At 39.2% G+C, this 22,392-nt stretch overlaps 1 protein-coding gene across 8 annotated transcripts in view; it reads left to right on the top strand.

Annotated features, from left to right (window-relative positions):
- The first annotated feature begins 4,701 nt into the window (after window positions 1-4,701).
- SGCE (sarcoglycan epsilon) overlaps window positions 4,702-22,392 on the top strand; it is a 33,522-nt gene continuing 15,831 nt past the window's right edge. For 2 of the 8 annotated variants that reach the window (XM_027639221.1, XM_027639223.1), the window contains exons 1-4: window positions 4,706-4,888; window positions 13,500-13,604; window positions 17,444-17,566; window positions 20,097-20,254. In XM_027639221.1, coding sequence (XP_027495022.1) covers window positions 4,780-4,888; window positions 13,500-13,604; window positions 17,444-17,566; window positions 20,097-20,254 — 495 coding nt within the window. In that variant the 5' untranslated portion in view covers window positions 4,706-4,779. Of the gene's footprint in view, window positions 4,889-13,499; window positions 13,605-17,443; window positions 17,567-20,096; window positions 20,255-22,392 lie in introns of all 8 variants that reach the window. The other 6 variants (XM_027639226.1, XM_027639224.1, XM_027639222.1 and 3 more) reach the window with 5 other exon arrangements.

The following is a 22,392-nucleotide window of genomic DNA, read 5'->3' as shown; positions in this document are numbered from 1 at the left end:
AGAGATTTAGGAATAGCAAAGGTCACAGAAAAGATGAGGAAAATATTAATTTAGTGATATTTATACTAGACTAAGAAGACTACTAATATGAATACTACAGACAGACATTTCACAAGATTCAGATAATGGTTCTGGCACTATTTCCCTCCATCCATGGTAAATCAGTATATGTAAAGTATTTATTCTCTGTGCTAGTCTCTGATGCAGCCTTTCCCAACACAAAGGAAAGGGAAAGAAAAAAATCAAACTTACCACTGTCTAGCTATTTTTGTATCTTTCTAGAATAGCACTTTGAAACCCAGATAGAAATATTAATTCTCTGAATGAACACATTCCCTAAAAGCTTTGACCACAGGAAAAATTTTGATGAAAACTATAGTCAATACTTTTTTCTTTTAAGCTAAGGTACGAGCCACCAGTGAGCACCCAACAGCAAGTATGTTTGAAATGAAATTTTCTCTTAAAAGAAAAAACACATATAAAGGAGTAAAAGCTCTCAATAATATTGACAAGAACCAGTATTTCAGGTGCAGTAGTGCATGTCTTAAAAGCCACAAGTCTTACACAGACATGTGAAAATGTAACCTCTAAAATAAGGCCAAAGTCACACAGAGCTGCTGGCTATACAAGTGCTGGTTCAGCAAACTCAAGTCGCCTGTTTTTACTTAGAGTGTGCTTCTTATTTCTTCCAAGTATTTTCTTTTTATTTGTTCCTGTTTATCACTTCCATATTTAAATATATATAACCTTCTTTCTCTGAGCACATATTATTTCCAAAAATATATTCCAAATTCTAGAGAAAACTACTGCATTATATAATTTGATCTTCTGAGCTCCTCTTAATACTTTTAAATTCCAGTAAAAGACAAAATACATGGGCTAAATCTGCTAAAACCACAGCTCATAAAATTCTATTTTTGTTCAACTCTGGAAGTTACTTTTGAATAATATGCATTGTTTCAATAAGCATCTGTTAGGTGAATTTCACATAATACCAAAATTCTTGGATCCTTAATTTTTTAGAAATTTTTTATTGTATATAGCATCCTGTAACACTGTCACATATAAAACATTTAGCTAAACACTGCATAAAAACAAGTAGTATACTGCTGTCACAAATTACCACATTAACATGCCAAAGGCCTCCAGTAAACATCAGAAAGACAGAAGCACAAAAGAAATAAGAATCATTGGAACGTAATGAAAGGTATTATTATAAACTCCTCAGGACTTACAAACTGAAACAAGAATTGTAGTTGATCTTTTTATGTCTTACATCATAACTTGGTATACTCATTGCTAACCTTGAACAACAATACACAAATATTTTTGTCACAAGAGTTCAAAAAAAAAAAGAGAAGGACAAAAAAGACTCTTTTTCCTTCTTTCGTCTATGTGGGCTGATCTTCAGAAACACTGAACTCTTGCAAGCATTCAGTACCTATGAAGATCAAGCTGGAAGCACCTTGGCTCTAAAAGACAGAGGCAAATGGATTAGGTTGTAGTCCTGCATGAAGTCGACTGCCTAACACGTCTGAAGAACAAAATAAACCTTTGAACCTTCTGCAGAATGCACGAGGAAACAGTAATTGTGTCTATTGTATCCTTAAACAATGAGAGGCTTATACTCTGGAATTAAAAAGTTTTAGCTAAAATCTACTGTACTAAGTGTTAGAAGCCAGTTCTTCTCCTTGCCAAAGCAAATGCACTAAATACGAATATGGAATACAGAATCATTTCTATAAAAACACCTCATCACTGTTCCCTTTCTATTTATTTCAATACAGTCTGTTAAATTACAGTACAAAGAGAAAGAAATACTTCCAGAGGGAGTATTTCTAACCAATATCAAGTCATTAGTGGCTGATTTAAAGAAGCTGTTTTTGTCCATATCACTTCATTTTGTGAATGTAAGGGTAGAATTCTTAAGTGTCACTGCATTACCTGAAGCTTCTCAGGTGAGTCAAAGTCTGTCTTGTGGAGCTGGGTTAGTGCTGGATCCTTTGGAATTCCTCAAGATACAACTAACAAAAAAGACATAGATACCCACCCACGCACAAGGGCTGCTACGAAGGAAGCAGTGGAACAAGGCAGCAGTGGGACAAGGCAGGCTTTTGTGGCACTTGTTTACATACCCATGACACATAACCTTTCCTGCTCAGGCAGTACATCCCACAAACATGTTTTAGACAAACGGAGCCTTCTTACTATGCAAAGGTGGCAGAGCACTGAACACTACCACGCTGCTGAATGATGTTGACAGTTTTACAGTATCTACAGGAATAACATTTTCACACATAATACTTAGAAAGAAAACGGTAATGAATAATCTGGTGACAGTACAGATGCTTACAAAAATCAGACACTTTGCTAGCATAAAAATTATTTTTGGAAAGGTACCAGTATTCTCACTCATTAGTCTTAACATTACCATCACAGGATGAGCTAGGTACCCAAGACTCTTATGGCACAGATGCACCTGTATGGCTTTAACGCTTCCATAAAGGAATGAATCAAAAAAATTACATTAATTTCACAGTGGAAGTAGGCCTACTCAAAATTATAAAGTGCCATGAAACAGAAGAGTACTTCTAGGCACAGATAAGTGAAGGAGTGTGATTTTTGCTTTTAAATATCTATGTAGTCAAATTAAAAATTAAATATTTTCTGAAAGTCTCAGTAGAAAGAGAATTTAAAAAAATCCTTTATCTGGGATAATGAGCTGGCTGACTAAAACACCAAAGTATTTTGCACCTTAATGTCAGACAGACTATTTATACTGAAGAGCCTCTTGATACGTAAAGTTCCACTTCATGAGATGGATTATTGGAAATTTAGAGCTGTAACAAGACTAAAGCCAGACAGGGTAAAGTCTTCCACAATTGTCTTTTTCCCCCTGCTTATAAAGAGATCAATAAGGTCAATATAGTTTGAGTAAGCCAGATTATACTTCTTCCAACCAAACCTCAAAAGCATACAATTAGTACTTTTTTACAAATACATTTGGCTCACTTGAGTGGAAATGCTTATGGAATTCCATGAGAAATCAAACTTCTGTATGCAGGACAAAGGAAGGAAGGTTGTATACCATGGACAATGGAAGACTTACTGCAATTTACGAATATCAAACGTGACAACCCACCAGAATGTGAAAATAAATGTAAAAAAAACTAGTTGAACTGAGGCTTTAGTTGTGGAATATTTAGTTCTAGTGTAGGGACTATTCTTATATGTGCCATACAGAAAGATGAGTAACTCTCTGAACAAAAACGTGTATTTACATAGCACTTTTTCTTAAGTGGTTATATATGACATATACATGCACCTATCCGCAAAATACATCACCATACCCAAGAACTGCATTTTGACAATATTTTTCCTTCCTCCACAGGGGTATTTGCTCCCACAGCACAGCAAACACTGCCATAGATTTTGGGCTATGCCACAGACATTAAATGGCAGTCAAAAATCAGCAATTACTCCAGAAAGCATAATGCAGACAGTGTGAAGTGAGGCAGCATGGAATGATTGGACCTGACATAGAAAACTGGGTACAACGCATGGGGGAGCCTGGAGCTGACACCCTGACCATTCCCTCCAGACACCTGACAACTCCACCAGCTGCAGGGGCAGCTGTTGAATCCTGAAAAAACCAAACCACCTTGGATTTACACGTAGAATAGGGATCTAGGCTTAACATGGGGTGAGATATTCAGAAAAATGCTGTTGCAAAGGCTTTTGTCACAATGCCCTCCAAGAGCACACCCACATCCACATGTACCAGGCAAGCCTGCCAGGTGTCCTATCCTACTTTACTGCTGGTCTCACAGAATCACAGAATTGTTAGGGTTGGAAGGGACCTCTGGAGTTCATTTTGTCCAACTGCCCTGCCAGGACAAGGTCACCTAAACCACGTTACACAGGAATGCGCCCAGGTGGATTTTTGATGTCTCCAGAGAGGGTGACTCCCCGACCTCCCTGGGCAGCCTGTTCCAGTCCTCTACCACTCCCAACGTGATGTTCTTCGTCATGTTGAGGTGAAACTTCTTGTGGTTTAGTTTATGGCCATTGCTTCTTGTCCTGTCTCTGGGCACCACTGAAAAGAGGTGGGCACTGTCCTCTTACACCTGCCTTTGAGATATTTATAAGCATTTATGAGATCCCCTCTCGGTCTTCTCTAGACTGAACAGGCCCAGCTCCCACAGTCTCTCCTCATAAGAGAGATGCTCCAGACCTGTAATCATCTTGTGACCCTCCGCTGGACTCTCTCCAGTAAGATGGGGTAAGATGTTCAGAAACCTGATATTGCAAGAGCTTTCGCCACGATGTCCTCCCCTACTGCTGGTGACGCGGCTCCAAGAAAGAGCAGCATGGGGCTGGGTGAGGGGAGCAGCGAAGTGCCTCAGCCGCTGCCTTGCCTTGCCTTCCCCTTCCGACCCGGCGCACCACGGCTCCGTCCCGCCACATCTGCCCCGCGGGACGGGAGGGGACAGCCCCCAACCCCACTAGAAGCCCACGGGAGCATCGCGTCCCGCGGGCCCCGCTGCCCGGGAAGCCCGCACGGACCATCGCTCCTCCCGCGCCCACTCCTCCCCGGCGGCGGGCGGCTCCTCCCGGCATGCCCGGCACGTCCCGGCCGCGCTGCCAGGAGACGGCCGGAGGGGCGGGGCGGGGAGGAGCGGGGCGGGAGGGGGAGGATGCTGCGGCCGCCGCGGGGCGAGGCGGCGGCGGCGGCAGGGGTAGCAGTGGCGGCGGTGGTGGCACTTCGCGGCACGGAGGATGCGGCGGCGGTGGTGTCGGCAGCAGCAGGCGGAGGAGCGGGGAGCGATGCGGTGCTGCGCGACGGGGCCGTGGCCGCACAGCGCCCTCACCACCCTCCTGCTGACAGGTCGGTCCCGGCGCGTCTCCCCGGGGCGAGCGGGATAGGGCCTCGCCGGCAGCCGCCGGCCTGCGCCGCGGTGCCCCCTCGCCCCGGGCTTCTCGTCCCCTCCCGCCGGCGCCGCTGCCCCCCGCCTTGCCCTTCGGCTGCGGCTCGCTGCGCGCCCCGTTCCCCCCGCCCTGTGCCTCCCGGCGGTGCGGGGTCCGAGCTGCCTCGGCACTCCTCATCCCGCGGCTCCCGGCTCCCGCGGACGCTCCGCGGGCGGCGCAGGGATGGCGGCCTGCGCGCCCCCGCCTCTCGCCCGCCGCAGCCCCTCCCGGCGCGGCGGCACCGCCCGAGGCCGACGGGGTCCCGGGCTGAGGGAGCCCTGGGACGGCCGGCCAGGGCGGAGCGGGATTGCCGGGAGGGCTTGGAAGCCAGGCCTGGCTCAGAGCCGCTGGATGGCGCGGACGGCTTCGCTCCTGGGCACTGGGCCTGTCCCGCTGCGCTTCTCCGCTCCCTCGACCCGGTGCCTGACCCGAGGGATGGGCTGTTGTGGGTGCGGGGTTGGCTTTCGTATTGCCCCTCTTCCCCCTCATGTCTCATCTGACCATTTAATCCAGCTGTGTCAGAATTACGACTGCAGAAAAAAGCCCGGGTCTTGGTCTGTAATGCATGTAAATAATGGCTTTAATGCAGTAGGCAGGTTTCACACCTGCAAGGTTCTTCACGTTGAAATACAGATACTACTTAACAGCAGCCCAGCTGCAGAAGTGCCTTTGTGAGACTTGTCACACCAGGAGTAAGCCAACAGCAAGAAATCCTATTTCTTTTGCTTATTTTGACGTCTGAGAGGTTGGTGGTGTGTCATCTGCAAGCAGTCTGCTCCATGTCCTCTCACTGTCTGGGTACGCTTTTAGTGCTTCATTAAGTGTATGACCATGCTTGTCATAGGATATTGACATCAGAATTGAGATGAAGCATTGGTTACGTTTAAGATGTGGTAAGAACCTAACTGTGTAGTTGTTCAATGTGAGGATGAAACTTTGCATTTGTTAAATGCAAGGTACTACTTACTCCTTACGTGGAAATTCTTCCTACCTCTTCTGCCTCCCCCTGCATGACTGGTTGTGGGATAGCAACCAAGAAAGAACTAGGAGAAGTTAAGATAAACTTTCTGTATCAACTAAAATAAGGGCTTTTAAAAAGTTCAACAGAAAGAAGCTGAGTTGTGAGCTTAATCCACATGTCCTTTCCAGGCTACATCAAAAGGGAAGAGTTTTTAAGGTTTTTTAGAGATAACTTTTCCACTTCAAATTCAGACCTTTCAGTTCAGTTGGATTTCATTAGTTAAAACAGAAGAATACATGATTTGAAACTGATGTAAAGAAGGAGGCATGAACTTTAGTTCTGCTACATTCTTTTAAGAGATATTTATACAAAATTTATTCTTCATCAAGGTGGAGATGTGTAGTATGTTCCTGATCTGAATGATGCAAAATGTCCCGGGAGCTCACCTGAGCTCCCCTCCATTCTCCTTAAGCAAAGAACTTCCAGCCTTGTCTGCTGGCTCTGGGATGAGCCATAGCCCAACATTAAAATCTGTTCTTTTGAATCCTGGTCTTCAGCAGAGTCTACAGTACAGCAGCATTACTTAACAAGGCAAAAGACATCTTGCAGACAAAATGGAAGATGAGAAGTAGCACAAGATTTGTAAATAGATTTTTTCTTTAGTACTCCTCAACTAATACAGATTAGTTTTTCCCATTTCTTTTGTACAAGGAGGAACTTATGCTTTTTACATTTCTTAAAAATGCATGAAACATATAGGCTTTTTGGAAGCAGGTAGCTGCTGTCAGAAGTCTGGGTTGTCCTCCTGTTAATGCTCTTCTATCCTCCTCATAGCAAAACATTATTTCAAAATGCAGAGATTTCAAGATTTAACAGTTTAAGTGTGTAAGAGGATTTCAGAAGTTCAACAGTTGCTCCAAGGGGGCTAGTATAGTACTCAAATTGAAGATATTGACTCTCAAATGCTAGCTGATGATCATTTTCCTCCACTGCTAGGAAAAAATGGGACTTTGTTGTGGGAAGTGACATTTAGGATTAAGCATTTCTAATGCAAACTAGTTAGTTGTTCTTTGGCTTCATAATAACAGACTTCATAGAAGTTTACTAGATTACACTAGTAGAGATGTCTGTCACATTAGTTTGGCAGAGCAACGAATTGCCCTCATATTCTGCTTCTGCAGAGAGGGTGGTCATCAAAATGTTTGAAATTATTGTGGCCAGTGGTTTTGCCCTGTATTTCTGCACTTAAAGAGTTAGTTGTCAGTGCCCATGTTGTCCCTGGAACACCTCTTTCATCCCAGGAATAGGGAGTTTTAGAGTGATGGAGTCATCTTCTTTCTACTCTGTAAGGGGGTCAAAAAGGGGAAGGAGCTCATTAGTTCCCACCTTGGAAGCTGTGATTATGTGGTCACGGTAATCTATCACAGCTGCATTGCTGCCAGAAAACATTCTTCTGCCCTTCCACGGCTAGGGATTTTCACTGCTTTCCTTGGCATTGAGTAACTTGTACACTGATAATGTGAATTGGGTCGTCGGCTGAAAACTAATGCACTCACAAAATTTGTTCACTGAAACCTGTGTATCCCTACACTTGTCCCACTGTTGACAGGACAAGGGCTGTTGGCAACACTCTGCTGCTCAGCCACACCCTGCACAAGGAGGCAGAACATTTCACAGATGATGGGTGTTTTCAGACTAAAACCATGGCAAACCTACCCTTTTTGCTTTGTGGATGTAAACGTAAGGACGAAGAAAGAGGTTTCCTTCAGAAAGCCTCTAGATGTCTACCTGAGAAGATGTTGCCTGTCAAGTCTTTGTACTAATCTGACCCAGATCAATAAATAAAAGCTATTATCAATGAGTACTTGCTCAAATAAGTAATTACACGAGGGGAAGGGTAGCTATTCCATTAGTGTGCTTTTCATTACAGAAACACATTATTTATAGGCAATATAGCTTACAGAGAGACATCTTAGAGGTCCCAAAGCCAGTAAGAAGTGAGCTTTATAGCAGAAATTCACATCTAGATGTAACTGTTCAGTGTGTAGAGAGGCTTAGTTTTGCTCCATAGTGTTTTTAGATTTGGGTAGAAGTTCATTAAAGTACCTCAGGAGCTGCAGTCACCAAAGTAAAACCCTTTCTTTAGAAGAAAGATTGTTTCCAAGCAAACTAAGAAAAAATAATTTAAAACCTGGACAAGAATATCTATATCGGTGTAGCTGTTGGGCTCTTCTTGAATAGATACTGATAAATTTACAGCAGAAACTGTCAGTGAGGAGTGCCCTCCTTTGGCAGACCTATAGAGGAAAAGAGGGAGTTGCTAGTTTTGATTACTTCCATAGGAAGGAAACAGAGGAGAAGAGACAAGAAACCAGAGAATGCAAATATTAATCTCCCTCCTAATCAGCTGAACTGCTTTTCAAGCAAGTAGTAGCAAGAAGTAGTAGAGCTAGGAAGTGCTCTAACCTGACAGGAATTTTTGCATGGGTATCTTGCTGAAGCGTTTTCAGTGTGAAACAAAGTGCAACAGAGTGAGAGCTGAAGGCATGGTTTCAGTATTCACTGGCAACTATCTTTGTGTTGGAATTAACATGAACATGTTACATAGGTTGAAATGATACACTGTTTTGTTAATAGCACTGTTATGGCCCTCATCACGTAAGGCCAAAAAAATAAGGTCTATGTAAACATGATGTGTCTAAATATTGTTACAATTGCAACACAAACAGCCAAAATGCCTTTTAAATGTAGGTTATTTTTAGTGACAGTCCAAGCCGTGAAGATGAGAAGTTAGAAAGAACAACCTACTGAGCAGACAGAAATCTCAGCGTCTTGAGATTGATGACTTTTCTGAATTCCTTAGTCTTTCAGATCAATTGCCACCTTAGAAATTTAGAATGTAATTGCAGGGATACTCTGATAATTCATATCAAAAGATGATAGAAATGTAGGAGGCATCCTGGAATAGCAGGGTTACAGGGTTGCTTGGTCATACCTCATGGTTACACCATGGGCCTTGGGCAGGAACCACAAGAACTGACAGTGTTTTCCTCACCTTCATGGAAATGCTAACTCAATTCAGTTCTCTTGTCAGGCCTGCAGTAGGAAGGAGAATGCTGGTGGGTAAATACTTCTATTAGTAAATAATGAGGTTTTTGTTCTCCCAGTACTTAATTTGCAGCATTCCCAAGAATGCAAGTGCTGAAGTTTCACAGTGAGACTGGTAAAATGCTTTATTCAGTTACTTTCCTTGAATGATTTTGGAGAAATGTTCAGATGTTACAGTAATCAATGAATAGCATAGGAACAGGTAGAAAACCATTGCCTACTGAACAAAGATAGTATAGAGCTGAGAAACACTTCTGGTGTTGATTTGGACTTTTACACGGTTCAAATAAATGGAGTGCAGAGGAACCTGAACAATCCGCAGTGGAGAACTAACACAAATTAATTCTTCTTTCTTATGTAGTATCTGTCATTGAAGAGGATTTTATCTGTTAGAAAATATCCACTCTCAATGTGAATTTCCACTGAGAGAATCCACTTTCATTCATAGTAAGTTTCTCCCATGTCCTGTGTATTAGGTAAGAGGAAGGTACATGAAGGTTGGAAGAGGAGGGAGAGTAGGTGGTGCTGCAGCTTCGTGCCTCCTGTGATGGACAGTGTGACCTACTGGGCAAGTATCTCAGTGTGGACACCAGTGGATCCTCATTAACTGCCTGAGTACAGGCTCTGATTTGGACTGTGGGCCAAACACCTCGATGCAGAGTTCCCTCTTTCCAGATGTTTTGTTTCAACTCAGAGGTATCAGTTTCTGATTGTTCTGCTCCATGGTTCTTGGCAGCTCATCAGAAATCTGCGCTGTGTATGGACCTGTGCTTCCAGCTCAGGATGCAGGAAGGAAGACTGAGCCAGATGGGATATGCACTAGAGGAGTACAAGGGTAGTTTTTTGGAGCAGAGTTCTGCTGTAAAAGAGTAAGGGGCAGTGTAAGCATGACCTGAGGTCTTTGTCTGTGGCATGAAAGTAGCAAGCACATGTTTATGTCAGGTCCCAGGTGAAGGTGGAGGTGTAGGAGAGAAGGAAAGAGCCAGCTTTTGAGAGCTGGAGCTGCATGTTGCTTTAATAGTGGGAGAGATGGGCTTGAGATCCTACTTCAAAGAAGCAATTAGAGGATAGGTTAGGGTGTAGGATGCTGTATGGATGTCAGAGTGCAGTAAAGGAATGGGGAAGGTGAAGTTGGTCCATGATACTTAGGTCCTTTTTTGCTTGTTAGCTGGGCAGAAATTGTCGTGGGTATCTTCTCTGTTAAATACTCTGTTGGTAAATATTAATACTTAAAACCTTTGCATAAACCATATGCAAATAAAATTAAAGGGGGAAATACTATAAAGTAATATACTTTATATAATACTATAATTTATAGTTATAAATCAATGCAATTATAATTAAAGAAAAAAGGAAAATAAAATTAAAATATTAATTACAAAAAAATATAATGGAAGTAAAGAAAAATGAAAACACTGTGATGTGCTTCACCTGGGCTTGTTTGAGTACCAGGCACAGAGTTATTCCTGCTGTTAGAGACCATGGCGGTTTCTCCAGCAACTGTGGCAATGTGTGCAAGAAACTGAAAAGCCTGACACTATTAACATTTTTTTAGGAGTGAGTACAAGGCTGATTAAATTAATTCTAAACTATCTCTTTGATAAAATGCATGGTTCGAATCCCTGCATTCTGTAGTATAAGGCCTCTTTTGTCATCCTTTAATCACATTCAGATCTTCCCAGAGCCTTCGTGATGTTGTCACCGGGCTTCTTGAAGGCTCTGCTAGACAGAGAATTTGAACAGTGATCATATCTGTGTCAAGTACAAAAATAAAATCTCCCTGTTCCTCCTTGATGTTGCCTTTTATGTGTCAGCTCTTCTAACCAGTCTTCTGCTGAAAGCCTCTGTTCAACCAGTTACTTCCTGACTTACATCTCTAGGTTGTTATTAAAGCTGAGCATCCCTGAATTGCGTGCTCTGTGGTGTGCATGGCATGCTGCTGCCTTTGTTCTTGGTGTGCAGTTACATTTTATTCTATTGAAGTGCACATCACTGATCACTTTTTTACCAGAGAATGCAGACTGTTCTCTGTTAGGAGCATGTCATCTCTATTAAATGTCAGCCTCCTAGCCTTTGCAAATTCTATTCAGTGTATTTTATACATTTAAGTCTTTCTCTCTCTCCTCCACTCCTCCCCCCCACTGCAGTTGCATAATGCTAATGCCAGAACCTTGTGAGGCCCACTAGAAATCTCATATAACAAATTAACTTTTTAGTAGCCGTGTTCTCTTGCTTCTCACACCTGTCATTTGAAATGAAATAGGTGGTGATATATGTGCAAATACCACATCCTAAACTGGCACACTGATTTGAAAACAGGCACACGGGCTGCTTTTCCAGTTCCCCTGTAAAATGCAACATGACATGGAGAAGTAAACAGGTAACTTCTTCAATCCCCACAGGTAAACATAGCACAACTTCTGAACCCAAATCAAAGACACTTACTGATCATTTATGTTTAAAAATACACATGGAACTTGTCTTTCTTCTTTTTTTTAATTCCATTTACATATGGTAAAATTATTTTGTATCTACTTTCTCAATCAAAATGTTGGGTGATTAGCTGCATAGCTAAGTGTAATGTGTCAGTATTGCTATCTTTATCAGGAAAACCTTGTGGGCTCATCAAAAGCGTCTAAAAAGAGGCATAAAATCCTTAATAACAATTAAATAAGGATGGTGATAAGTATAATACTTTTGACAAGGACTGTGATGACTATAATACTATTTTTCATTTAGTAATTCAGTCATCTAATCTTATATTAGTTGTTTTGTCTGGTATTGGTGCTGATTTGTAGCTGGCAAGCCTCTGATTGCTCAGCTCATCCTGTTGAAATATTGGAACAACTTTATTTTACCTTTTTTGGAATTACTAACATTTACACTGAAGGTCCTATGCAGTACTGAATTTCATAATCCCTAGGATGGTATTATATTAAGATTTTCAGTATATGTGGATCAATTCAGTAGAGAAGAAGTTGTCTGTCTTACCAGATGTATGTAAACCAGTGGACATAAATAATAGCTTTTTGTTAAATCAGATCCTTTGTGTATATTAAAAACCTAAAGAAATTTAACAGAAATGTATAATTTAGAAATGTTATTGTGTTGGTATGTTAATTATTGCATTAATTAAATTATTAATTTTAGTAAATAAATAAAACTAAAAATTCATTAAAAGTGCATTATTTTTTTATTACACTTCATCCTCAGTTCAGTTTTTGGTGTTTTGTGTAACTTATCATTAATAAGTCTCTATCTTACATGCATAGATTAAGTATTGTATATCTTCATTACTGCTTACACTGGATCTGTTTGGCTTCCTAAATTCTGTTTGGAGAATGCAATATCACTAATGTCATAGCTGACTGGTGTAGCAGGTCAGAAGTTTCCACAGATGTTTAAGCTTCTAGTGTAAATGATATTCACATACTTGGAGTATTTGCCAAGAAGTGTTCATTTCTTCCTGCAAACCAGTGTGTCTGTACACAAGTACTGCTACGTGATGTTTCTGGTATTGCTGTTTTTACAAGGAAATTAGGATGCTAATCCAATAACATCTTTGAACTGGGTTTTGACATGAGTTCTCACTCCCAAAATATTTGAAAATAAAGACTACTTACTATGGGTACTTTCCCTTTCCTGACTGCATTTCCTTCCCTCTGCATTTTCAGTTGGCCTGTAACTGTACAAACAGCTGATATATCTATTATTCATCACAGAATAACAGAAACAAAAAAGTGGGAAGTGAGGAGGGAGCTTTCTCAGGCACTTCTGCTACTGGCGAAATGAAGTCTTTTTGTCAGCTCCACAGCTGCTTGTTTTCTCCTGTAATCATTTGCTCCTCGCCACATTCAAAACTTCTTCCTCCTTCAGCAGCACAGATCCAGCTGATTTCAGGCTGTGTTCTTGCTGTATGGAATATAGACAACCATTTTTAATGGGTTCTTTTTTCAAAATTGATCATTGGTTATGCCTGCAAGGCAAGGCAATCAGCCCCATGTGTCTTTTGTATAAACATTGTTATACAAGCAAAGCTGTGCTCTTGGTTATATTACTTTCCCTTCTTTGGCCAAAATATACTGTGCCGGTGAAAGTTACTTTATATATATTTTTGCCCCCATGTGAGATTTTGCCAGTGCAAATACATTTATCAGAGAATGCTCTTTGTCATCTTTATTATTAGTACAATTATGTCAGTGAAGCATCTGCAGAGGTTTAAGCATTTAGTGTAAACTTAGCTTATTTGGAAAAATGGGTGTCGAAAAGGTGACTGTCAGAAAGATTATTTTATGTTTATATATTCAAATCAAACACCACCATTTTTTTTAACCTGTGATTCCTAAACTCTGACTAAAACCAAAACGTGGTTTAGAAGGCATCTGATCCCATCTGATCAGATTGTTTATGGAATTCTGTTGATCTAATTTTTTTTTTTTTGCATTTGTTTTATTCTGAAAAGCTTTTTTGCTAAGCTCTGCTGATGGCAATAATGGAACTGTTAACTGGACGACTAAGCGAGCCCACAGTTATATTATCAGCAGAATAAAGGCTGTTCAGAAGAATGGTGAGTTTAGGTTGAAAATTTAAATCCCATGTTGGTTCAGTCAAACCTGCTTTTAATATTACTCTTGTTTATTCAGTCATGTCCGTGTTTTAGGAATAGGGTGCTGTTTTAAGGTAAGTAGTTTGGAAAACTTAACACTTCCTCAATCTTCAAACATTCACAGACCTGTGTGTCCTTGTGAGTCTTCTCTGACTTTTCCTGTTCCTGTAGCTTTGCTTGAAATAATGGCAATGTGTATATCTAATACTGCACATTTTCTTATCATGGCTGGTTGCTTGGAGATACCTCTGCAGTTCGCTTAATACAATAACTTTTCTGTAACAATTTAAAAAAATCTTCTCACATATAAATGTAAAAGATTTTACTGTCTTTTATGCAAGTACACACGGAATATCGTAGCTGGTGCACACTAGCTGAGAAAAAGCTTTGCACTGATTGCCCATCCAGGCAGACAGTCTGAATTGCCCTCCAGATCAAGTTATTTCTGGGATTATGCTTCATCTGCTAAATATCAATGGGGAGAGGACCCACTGAAATTCCCAGAAAAAAATTCCAGATGGATTTTTTTCTGAAGATCATCCACATACAGGCTTCAACCAACATAGTGAACCTTCTGAAATTTCTGGAGATGGGGGTCTTCTGTGTCTGATAACAGGCTCTGGGATGCAGGCTGATATAATCCTGGCTGAATTCCTGGCTGTGCCCATGTTCAAGACCAACAAAAAAATGCTTGAGATCTACAGAAAGGCCTCCAAAGGGATCTGGAAACAAGAAAGAAGAAAACAGTGCTGTCAATGTAGCTGATACTGTCTTTTTTTCTAGCAGGGATCTGATGTGATCCTATGTAGTGGAGATTTTCAATTTCCCATATTAGTTTTACAGAAGCCTTTCACAATCTCATTGAGATTTTTGTCTACCACAGGGAATTTGCCCAGGCAATTCACATCTGGCAGTCTGCTGTATTAGATTAGCATCTAGAAGTTGTTAAGCATAATCGCTTTCATCCCGAGATCACCTAAGATGATTACACATTCATCTCCATTCTCAGAAAGTCTTATGAAAAGACTTGTGAAGAAAATAGCATTTCACTTGTTTCATTATTGAAAAGCTGGAGTGATAGAGGTAGTGGGCTGAAGACTCAGCATTTTCCTTCTAATTTTGAAGAAACTTCATAGGGGAAAAAGAAGAGGGCTTCTCTTACAAGGGGAGCAAGAACTTTTGAATTCTTAATCTCTATACTTGTGTCATTACAATGTGTTTGTCATTCCAAGATAAAAGAGATCTGTGGGTTTTTCTCTTCTGAGAGATGTTTCTAGAATTCCACCAAGATCAGTGTTTTATATCTGCATCAAATCCTTATTGGCATACTTACTTCAGCAGCTGGGGATGTTTCATTGCTAGGGATGGGTAGGCATTTATTGGTGGCAATAGGTTTCCTATAACAGACAAAATAAATGTTATATGGGGTTTTCCAGTAACTGCTATTATCCTTCCTTTTTTCTGAAACTATTCATCGTGGAGAAATTTATGCTTATGGTACATTACTTTTTCACTGTTCTTCCTGTTTGAAATGGATTTTCATTGTTGAGGCAAAGCATCAGAAATGGAAAAATAGATTTTTTTTAGGTATATGATGCATTTTCAACCAGCCACCATGTTTTTGTCAGCTTTTCTGCTCTATTAATGTTATTGTACTTTTTCAGCTTTTCTTGAAACTATGTTAAAGGAAATTAATTAGTTTCCTTCTGTTTTTTACAGCTCATTTACATAATTGAATGAAAAGGTTTTTTGGATCATCATTTACTAATTTTAAGTAAATAAATCAAAGAGCAATGTTACTGTACTTAAGTTTATGTAATGAAAATTATTAACCACACAGAATTGTAATAAATTTAAATTTCAGGATTGTTTTAATTTTATCACTAAGATAAAATTATTAGAAAAATGCTCTGTTCAGAACTATGTTAAAAGCAGTTTTCAAAAAGGGGAAAAAGCAAATGCTGTGGAATTTGATGACTAGTATATCCAGAACTTGAGACTATTAATTCTGCAATATTAAGCTTGGAGAGCAGGAAGTACGTAACTAAATGTGGAGGTCTACATTAGAGATGTCTGCATCTCCTCTCAGGTGCCTCTGCAGTCCATGGAGACCTAGTCACCATAGCCTGGAATATGGGACATGATTCATCTCATTTTACAAGAGAAATCAAATTAATCAACCCCTAGAAGCGTCTGTGTCTTCTCCACTGACTATAAAAGGAGCCTGACTAACTCAGTGGTGGATGTTTTTTCTGTAGGCATCTAAAATTAGGTGAGATAGATTCCATACAGAGTACGTGGTGAGAGGGCTAGAATGCCTGTGATTAATGCCTAATTAGCAGTGTCTTTTTAAGCAAATCTCCAGTAAGAAGGTTGATATAAGGCTGGGGAAATTATACAAGGATTAAAAAATTACACCAACATGAAAAAATTACATGAGCTTGATCCATATTTCAAATATTTCGTGCTTATTGATCGAAGTGTTGCAATTAGCCCTTTATCTTCTAGAACCTAGGAGTTTGTTCCTAGGAGTTTGTTGCAATAACTCTAAAGTCTCTTTTGGAGTCACTCTTCCCAGTGACAGCATCTCCATGCTGTATGGCTTATAGTCTTTGTTCAGACATGTCATTTCTCATAAAGTTTCTTTCAGTTCAGCAAGCAAGGCAGGTAGCTGTGTGTGTCTTTCTGTGACTTACCATCTTTATTTACCACTTTTGTGGTCCTCATGTCCCTGGCAAAATTTATTAGCAATGATCGATTCTTTCAGGGCATTGACGTAAAATTCAGTAGTAATAAAAATATTAATATTATGTCTTATTAAGATAGTATGAGAAACACCTATTAGATCAGTATTCTCCATTTATACTTAAATTTTGAAACTTGTCATTAAAGTGGTTTCTTATCCAATTTATCATAACAATTTCTTTTTTCTTCTATTTCATTAAAATGTGTATGTAGTACAGCCTTGAATATGTTATACCTAAAAAAAGATACGCCTTTATCAACTAATTTTGTACTAAATAAAAAATAACATATTGCTTTTACATATTCTGGTTGTTCTTAATTAATTTCCCTTTAGGCTTTTAATTGTTACTCTTGTAAAACAGGGCTTCATTTTTTTTATTTGGAATTAGTTTCATCTGGCTGGCCTATAATTATCCATGTCCTTCTGTTTTATCCTTCAATACAAGCACAATATCTTCACTAATGAACACTCTAACCAAAGTTTTAGATGTATGTTATCTGAACCTGCTGGTCTGAGAAATTCTAGCTTTAAGAACTCAGAGAAGTCAGCTGAAGTGAATTGCTTTGTCCTTTTCTGCATAAGAACTGAAAAATCTGCTGTTTCCAGTCAGTGGGGAATCAGTACCATGAATTGGTAAGGTTTCTGTGTATTCCTCATGTTCCTTTCTTATGTAAAAACCAAGGAAACATGATTGTGTCATAATTTAATGTATTTTTATTCATGTAATACTACAAATAAACGAACTATAAAATTACAGTAGCCTTCCTCTTTTTTATAACAATAAAATTAAAGAGCTTGTATAACTTCTGAAATCTTAACATAGACAGGTTTATTTACTGCAGTCTTGGAAAGGATCCTGTTGGGCAAAGAAAAGGTTTGCTCTGCATTCTGTTCTTAAATCTCTGTAACCTTTTAAAAAACTAATAAACAGGTATCTAATATTTGTTGCTTTCCTTTCCCGATGCCCGCATTGCTGTTGAAATGCATGGAGTTCCCTAGAGCATGTCTCATTTTTGCCTTTTTTCTGTCTCTTATCTCTCCTTCTGCTTTTCAGTGTACACGATTCTGTCTAGGGTGCACTCTGATCGGAATGTATACCCTTCTGCTGGAGTCCTGTTTGTTCATGTTTTGGAGAGAGAGTACTTTAAGGGGGAATTTCCTCCTTACCCAAAGCCTGGTATGGGATGCTAAGATCCTCCATATTATATACAAATGTAGAAAAATTACTGTTTTAAGAAATTGAAGTCTACTTAGTGTTACCTTAGAGTTCAACATATAACATAAAAAGGACAGGTTTTAGTTTCTATTGAAATATATTCAAATGAAATAAAATATGTGGTCCTACACTTTTAAAATATTCTGGTTTGTAATAATTTGTGAAAAGATGCATGTAACTCTGTGTTGTGAAAAAATGTAGTTAATTTGGAAGGCGTAATAATACATTATATATATATATATGATATTAGGAAGTGTTCCTTTTAATCACTTTTGCATTAAATATGAAATTGTGGAAGTTTAATAATTATGTCTGTTAAAATTGCCATTTCTCTGATCACTGTCTCAGACATAGTATCCGTTAGTCCATATGAAGGAGGACTTTGAAAGCATATAGTAAACATGAGACAAAATAGGAGATTAAAACAAATGTGTGACTACATAGTAATGTTTTCTTTAATTTAAAACAAATATTCCTTTGGATTCAGCCTTTTTCCTACATTTAGGAACATTTTAATGTTAGTAAGCGTTTGTTTTTAGAGAAGGACCTGTGATTTCTTAAGTATGGTATTTTGGTGTACACCAAAGCTAAAAGATTGATCATTGGCAGGTTAAAATATGTGTAAGCAATCTGGAGGGTGGGAAGAGAAAGAGAAACCATTCAGCCCTACATGTTTATCTACAATAAAAAGGTATAATAAATATATAAATATATCCAATTTATGTAAATGTGGCTACCGTATTTTCCTATAAAATGTGAAAAACCTGTAATACATGTACACTGCACACATAATCAAAACCTGTTTCATTAATAAGCTCTTGAATTAATTTGAGAGTGCTGTTATCAAGACTCACTTTAAAGAAAAAATAAGCTTCTGTTAGCATTGGTTAAATTTTGTCATGAATAAACTCAAATGTTTTAAAAATTTCTTCTCTTTGAAAAATTTATGTTTTTTCCGACATGAATATCTGAGTCTTCATTTATGTCGTGGTGAATGGCAGAGTGAAGTTTGCCTCTGTCCCAGTTTCCTCCCAGATTTGGCACACAGATGGAAGGAACCTGGAAATTTTACTTATGATGGATTGTCCTTACAGCTGCAACCTCTCTCAACATTCCTGGCAATAGGAATCTGATTTCAGATCCTACTGAAATTGCTGTCCCCGTAGATGACTGTGATCATATCAGAAATTCACTGTAAGGCCAGATGTTACCATGGTCCTTTTATTTTTGTCTACTGGATAATTAACATAATTCCTTGATGAAGGAAGGGCTAACCAGAATGTCTCTCAGGTGGCTTTCAGAATTTTCCCTGAATCATTTGTGATACTGGGAATTTTGTTATGAACGCGATAGATTAGGTTACTGAGATGTCCTGAGGGAATTGCGAGGGAAGTTGTCTTACACACCTGGGTGCTGGTTTGGTCTGGTTCTGGTTAATTTTACTCATAACCAGATGTGTAAATGTGTACCTGAAGACTAATCTGGCACAGGTCTCAGTCTTCTTGTTCCTCTCTGGAGGAGATGACAGCTGTTCATTCCTCAGTGGGCTCAGTTTCTGCCTTCTATGCCAGCCTGCTTGTTTTCTTCTCTCAAAATTTGTCCTACAGTGCCTGCTGTTGCCATCTGAAAGCTGAGTTGGAGCATGAGGCAGAGGTGTCTGCAGACTCAGAATGGATTTGACTGAGTTCTGTGCCTCAGCTGGATGCTGCCTCAGCAGTGAGGATCTGGTAGTGTTCAGCCATCCTTGATTTCATTTACAAAAGCTAAAGTAAACAAGTCAGACTGAGGCATTTTTAAGAGTATCAATGAGAACCACAAGAATGGAGGTAGGGGTTTGACTTGAGGGACTTTTACAGGTTGCAGCTGGACCACTGTATTTAGTAGCCAGCAGTGGATCCATTTCACAGGAACGTCTGGCCCTTCTTTGAATCAATGTGTTTGCTGAAGAAAAATGATTACCAGGCTGTTGGTGCTGAAGACTCCTGTGTATGTCCTGATGCTAACAGAAGCTTTCTGGCATTGGTGATTACACAACCACTCTTTACAGTAAGCCCTCTCAGGTACATTGAGTACCTGGAGCCATCATTAAAAACATAAAAGAAACTTGGGACAGGGAGAGAATTAAAGGACTGAAACCTTTGTGCTTTTGTCTGTGAGGAGGTGAGATGCTTCAATTCTATGTGGAACTGAGCTCTAAAAATCAAATCCACTAGTTACTGGCCATGAGCACTCAGTTGGCCAGGACTGTAGGAAGTGCCAGTATATTTGCAGTTGGTTACACTTTTCATGTGTGAATTTCTTAATACTTAAAAGTGCTAAGTTGGACTTCACATACTTCTGATATAGTAAAGGTTAGCAATTTTTTTTTTTCATTTTGGAAAGGTTCAGAAAACATAACTGGAAGCCAGAATAAGACTTTCTAGTGGAAACATCAAAATCAAAGCATATAGTATTTTCTTGTAAATATTCTAATATAATTTTTCTTATCTAGGTGAAATAAGTAATGATCCTATAACATTTAATACCAATTTAATGGGTTACCCTGACAGACCTGGATGGCTCCGCTATATACAGAGGACACCATACAGTGATGGAGTGCTATATGGCTCACCAACTGTAGAAAATGTGGGCAAACCAACCATCATTGAGGTATTTTCTTTCAAATGTTCAAAAAATTTTAGAGTGTAGGATTCAGAACTGTCAACAAATATTGCCCCTTATTTTTGAAGTTAATTACAATAGTTATATAGAAGATTGTAAGGCAGGGACAGACTTGTGACATTAACATTTTCTCTTAGGTACCATTTTATCCTCTTTTGAGAGAAAGACAGATTGTATGACTTTTTATAGTTTACTTTTAAGGTGTAACAAATAAGTAGCAATAACTAGTTAAGCTTAATACTTCTGCATGCTATACTTTTTGATTTTTGTCTTTTTAACTTTCCAAGAGGCATTCAGTAAATGATGACTATATAAAAGTTTTATTTAAAATACAGGACAAAAAAATCTTTGTAAACAACTGTTTTTGAAGAATAACTGAATTCTGAACTTTGTAACATTCTAAATATGGGACAGACTTCTCCCCACTGGAAAATAAGTTTGAGTCAATAAACAGTTGTCGGGCTTTATGTTAGTTTTGGTTTGTTGGGGTTTTTTTAATTCCTTTTCATCAAGTATTCCCTTGTTCATTATTCATGTTTATTGTTATATTTTAGTTAGCACTTACATGTATGTAATTCTGTTCATAAAAGTGTTAACCATGACAAAACTTTATTTTTTACAATTAGCTATCCAAATGTTTAAAAGCGCTACTTATTCATTGAGCAGCAATTGAAAGGGAAAAAGGACTATATTTTCTGCCATGTATTTCATAGACAGCAGACTGAATCAGACACTGTGTGGTTCACAGTGTTTAAGAAATCTGCACATTATCTTGCTCCAGCCTTTTTGCTGCAACAGCAGTGCATTTGTCTTAGACCCTTAATGGTGGTTTTTTTTCTAAATTGCATTTGATATAGTTTTTCTTCCTCAAGAATGGCAGCTCTGGATGTTAAGTTATAATGTAGATAATTTCACCCATGGTTAATTTTATATACATGATTCAGTTTTGATTTCAGCAGGACTAAAGACATCTGAGAATTAATCATGTGCAGATGTCTGTCTGCTCTTACAGACTCTGCTTAGCTTTCTGTATAGGAAGCCATTATTTAAAATTGCCAGTTTTTAAATGGCACGTGCTTTTAGATTCTAGGATCTATATCAAGACCTCCATTCTAAGCATGACCCCAAGCTTATATCTGAACTGAATGTTGCCTACCATACAAGTTAATTCTTTGCAGTCCTCGTGTCAGATGTGGCTTTTGAATTAATTCTATGGTATATAAGGAGGGCAGATGGCATTTGATCCACTTCCTAGTGCCATCTGAGTGGTTGCATATTCCTGGCCTGAGTATAACTTCCATTGTGTCCTGAGGGGATGTCACAGGTAGGTCAATTAATTGGAGGAGACCTCATGATTAGAAGAGCCTAACATTATGCACAGCACTGCAGTACAGCAGGTAACATTCTTGAGCTCAGCTCCTATGAAAGCTGTGCAAAGACAGTTTGTGTTTGAATGAATATTCAGGACAGGACAATCTCTGCTGCTGTTGCTATTCCTTGGTGCTGGGGCATGGCCACACTGGCAGCTCCCACTGCTGGAGTGCAGGCTCAAAGTGGGTACTGTTGTGCTCCTGTATAGAGCTTGTACAACCAGGGGATTTGTAACTTCTGTTACAACCCTTTGAAAAATTAACAGAACTGAGGATTGGAGAAATCTCAGAAATATATTTTCTGTTAATTTTGTAATGAAATTGTTACCTTACACAAGATCTAATTGTGTCAGGTAAGCTTTTCCCTCTCCACTTAAATGAACCTGCAGAAGATACTCCACAGCATTTTTCCTTTTCATTCAAATACCTTAAAAAAGTGCAACATCTGTTACTTTGTTTAATAGTCAATGTCACAATAGTTTGTAACTGTTTGCTGAGAAGCAACCTTGTTCTGTCACTATTGTCACTCCTCTGCCTCTCCTTTGTCTCTGAAATGAGTGAAATAAAGTCTAAAATTAGAAAGAAGATTAGTTTTTGTAAGTTTGTTTCATAAAAGATTTATCAACTTTCAGGGAAAAAAAGTAGAAAAAATAGTACATATTTACACTGATATCCCACCTCATTCAGTGTTTCTTATGAATGAGCACTTGATATAGTACAACTTTGGAGTACAGTCACCACTGGGAAGTAACCACT

The sequence above is a fragment of the Corapipo altera genome, unplaced genomic scaffold (assembly GCF_003945725.1).
Source record: "Corapipo altera isolate COAL_440 unplaced genomic scaffold, ASM394572v1 44, whole genome shotgun sequence".
NCBI classification, from domain to species: Eukaryota; Metazoa; Chordata; class Aves; order Passeriformes; family Pipridae; genus Corapipo; species Corapipo altera.
The sequence above is the reverse complement of the archived record's forward strand: the minus strand, read 5'-3'. Positions and strand labels throughout refer to the sequence as shown.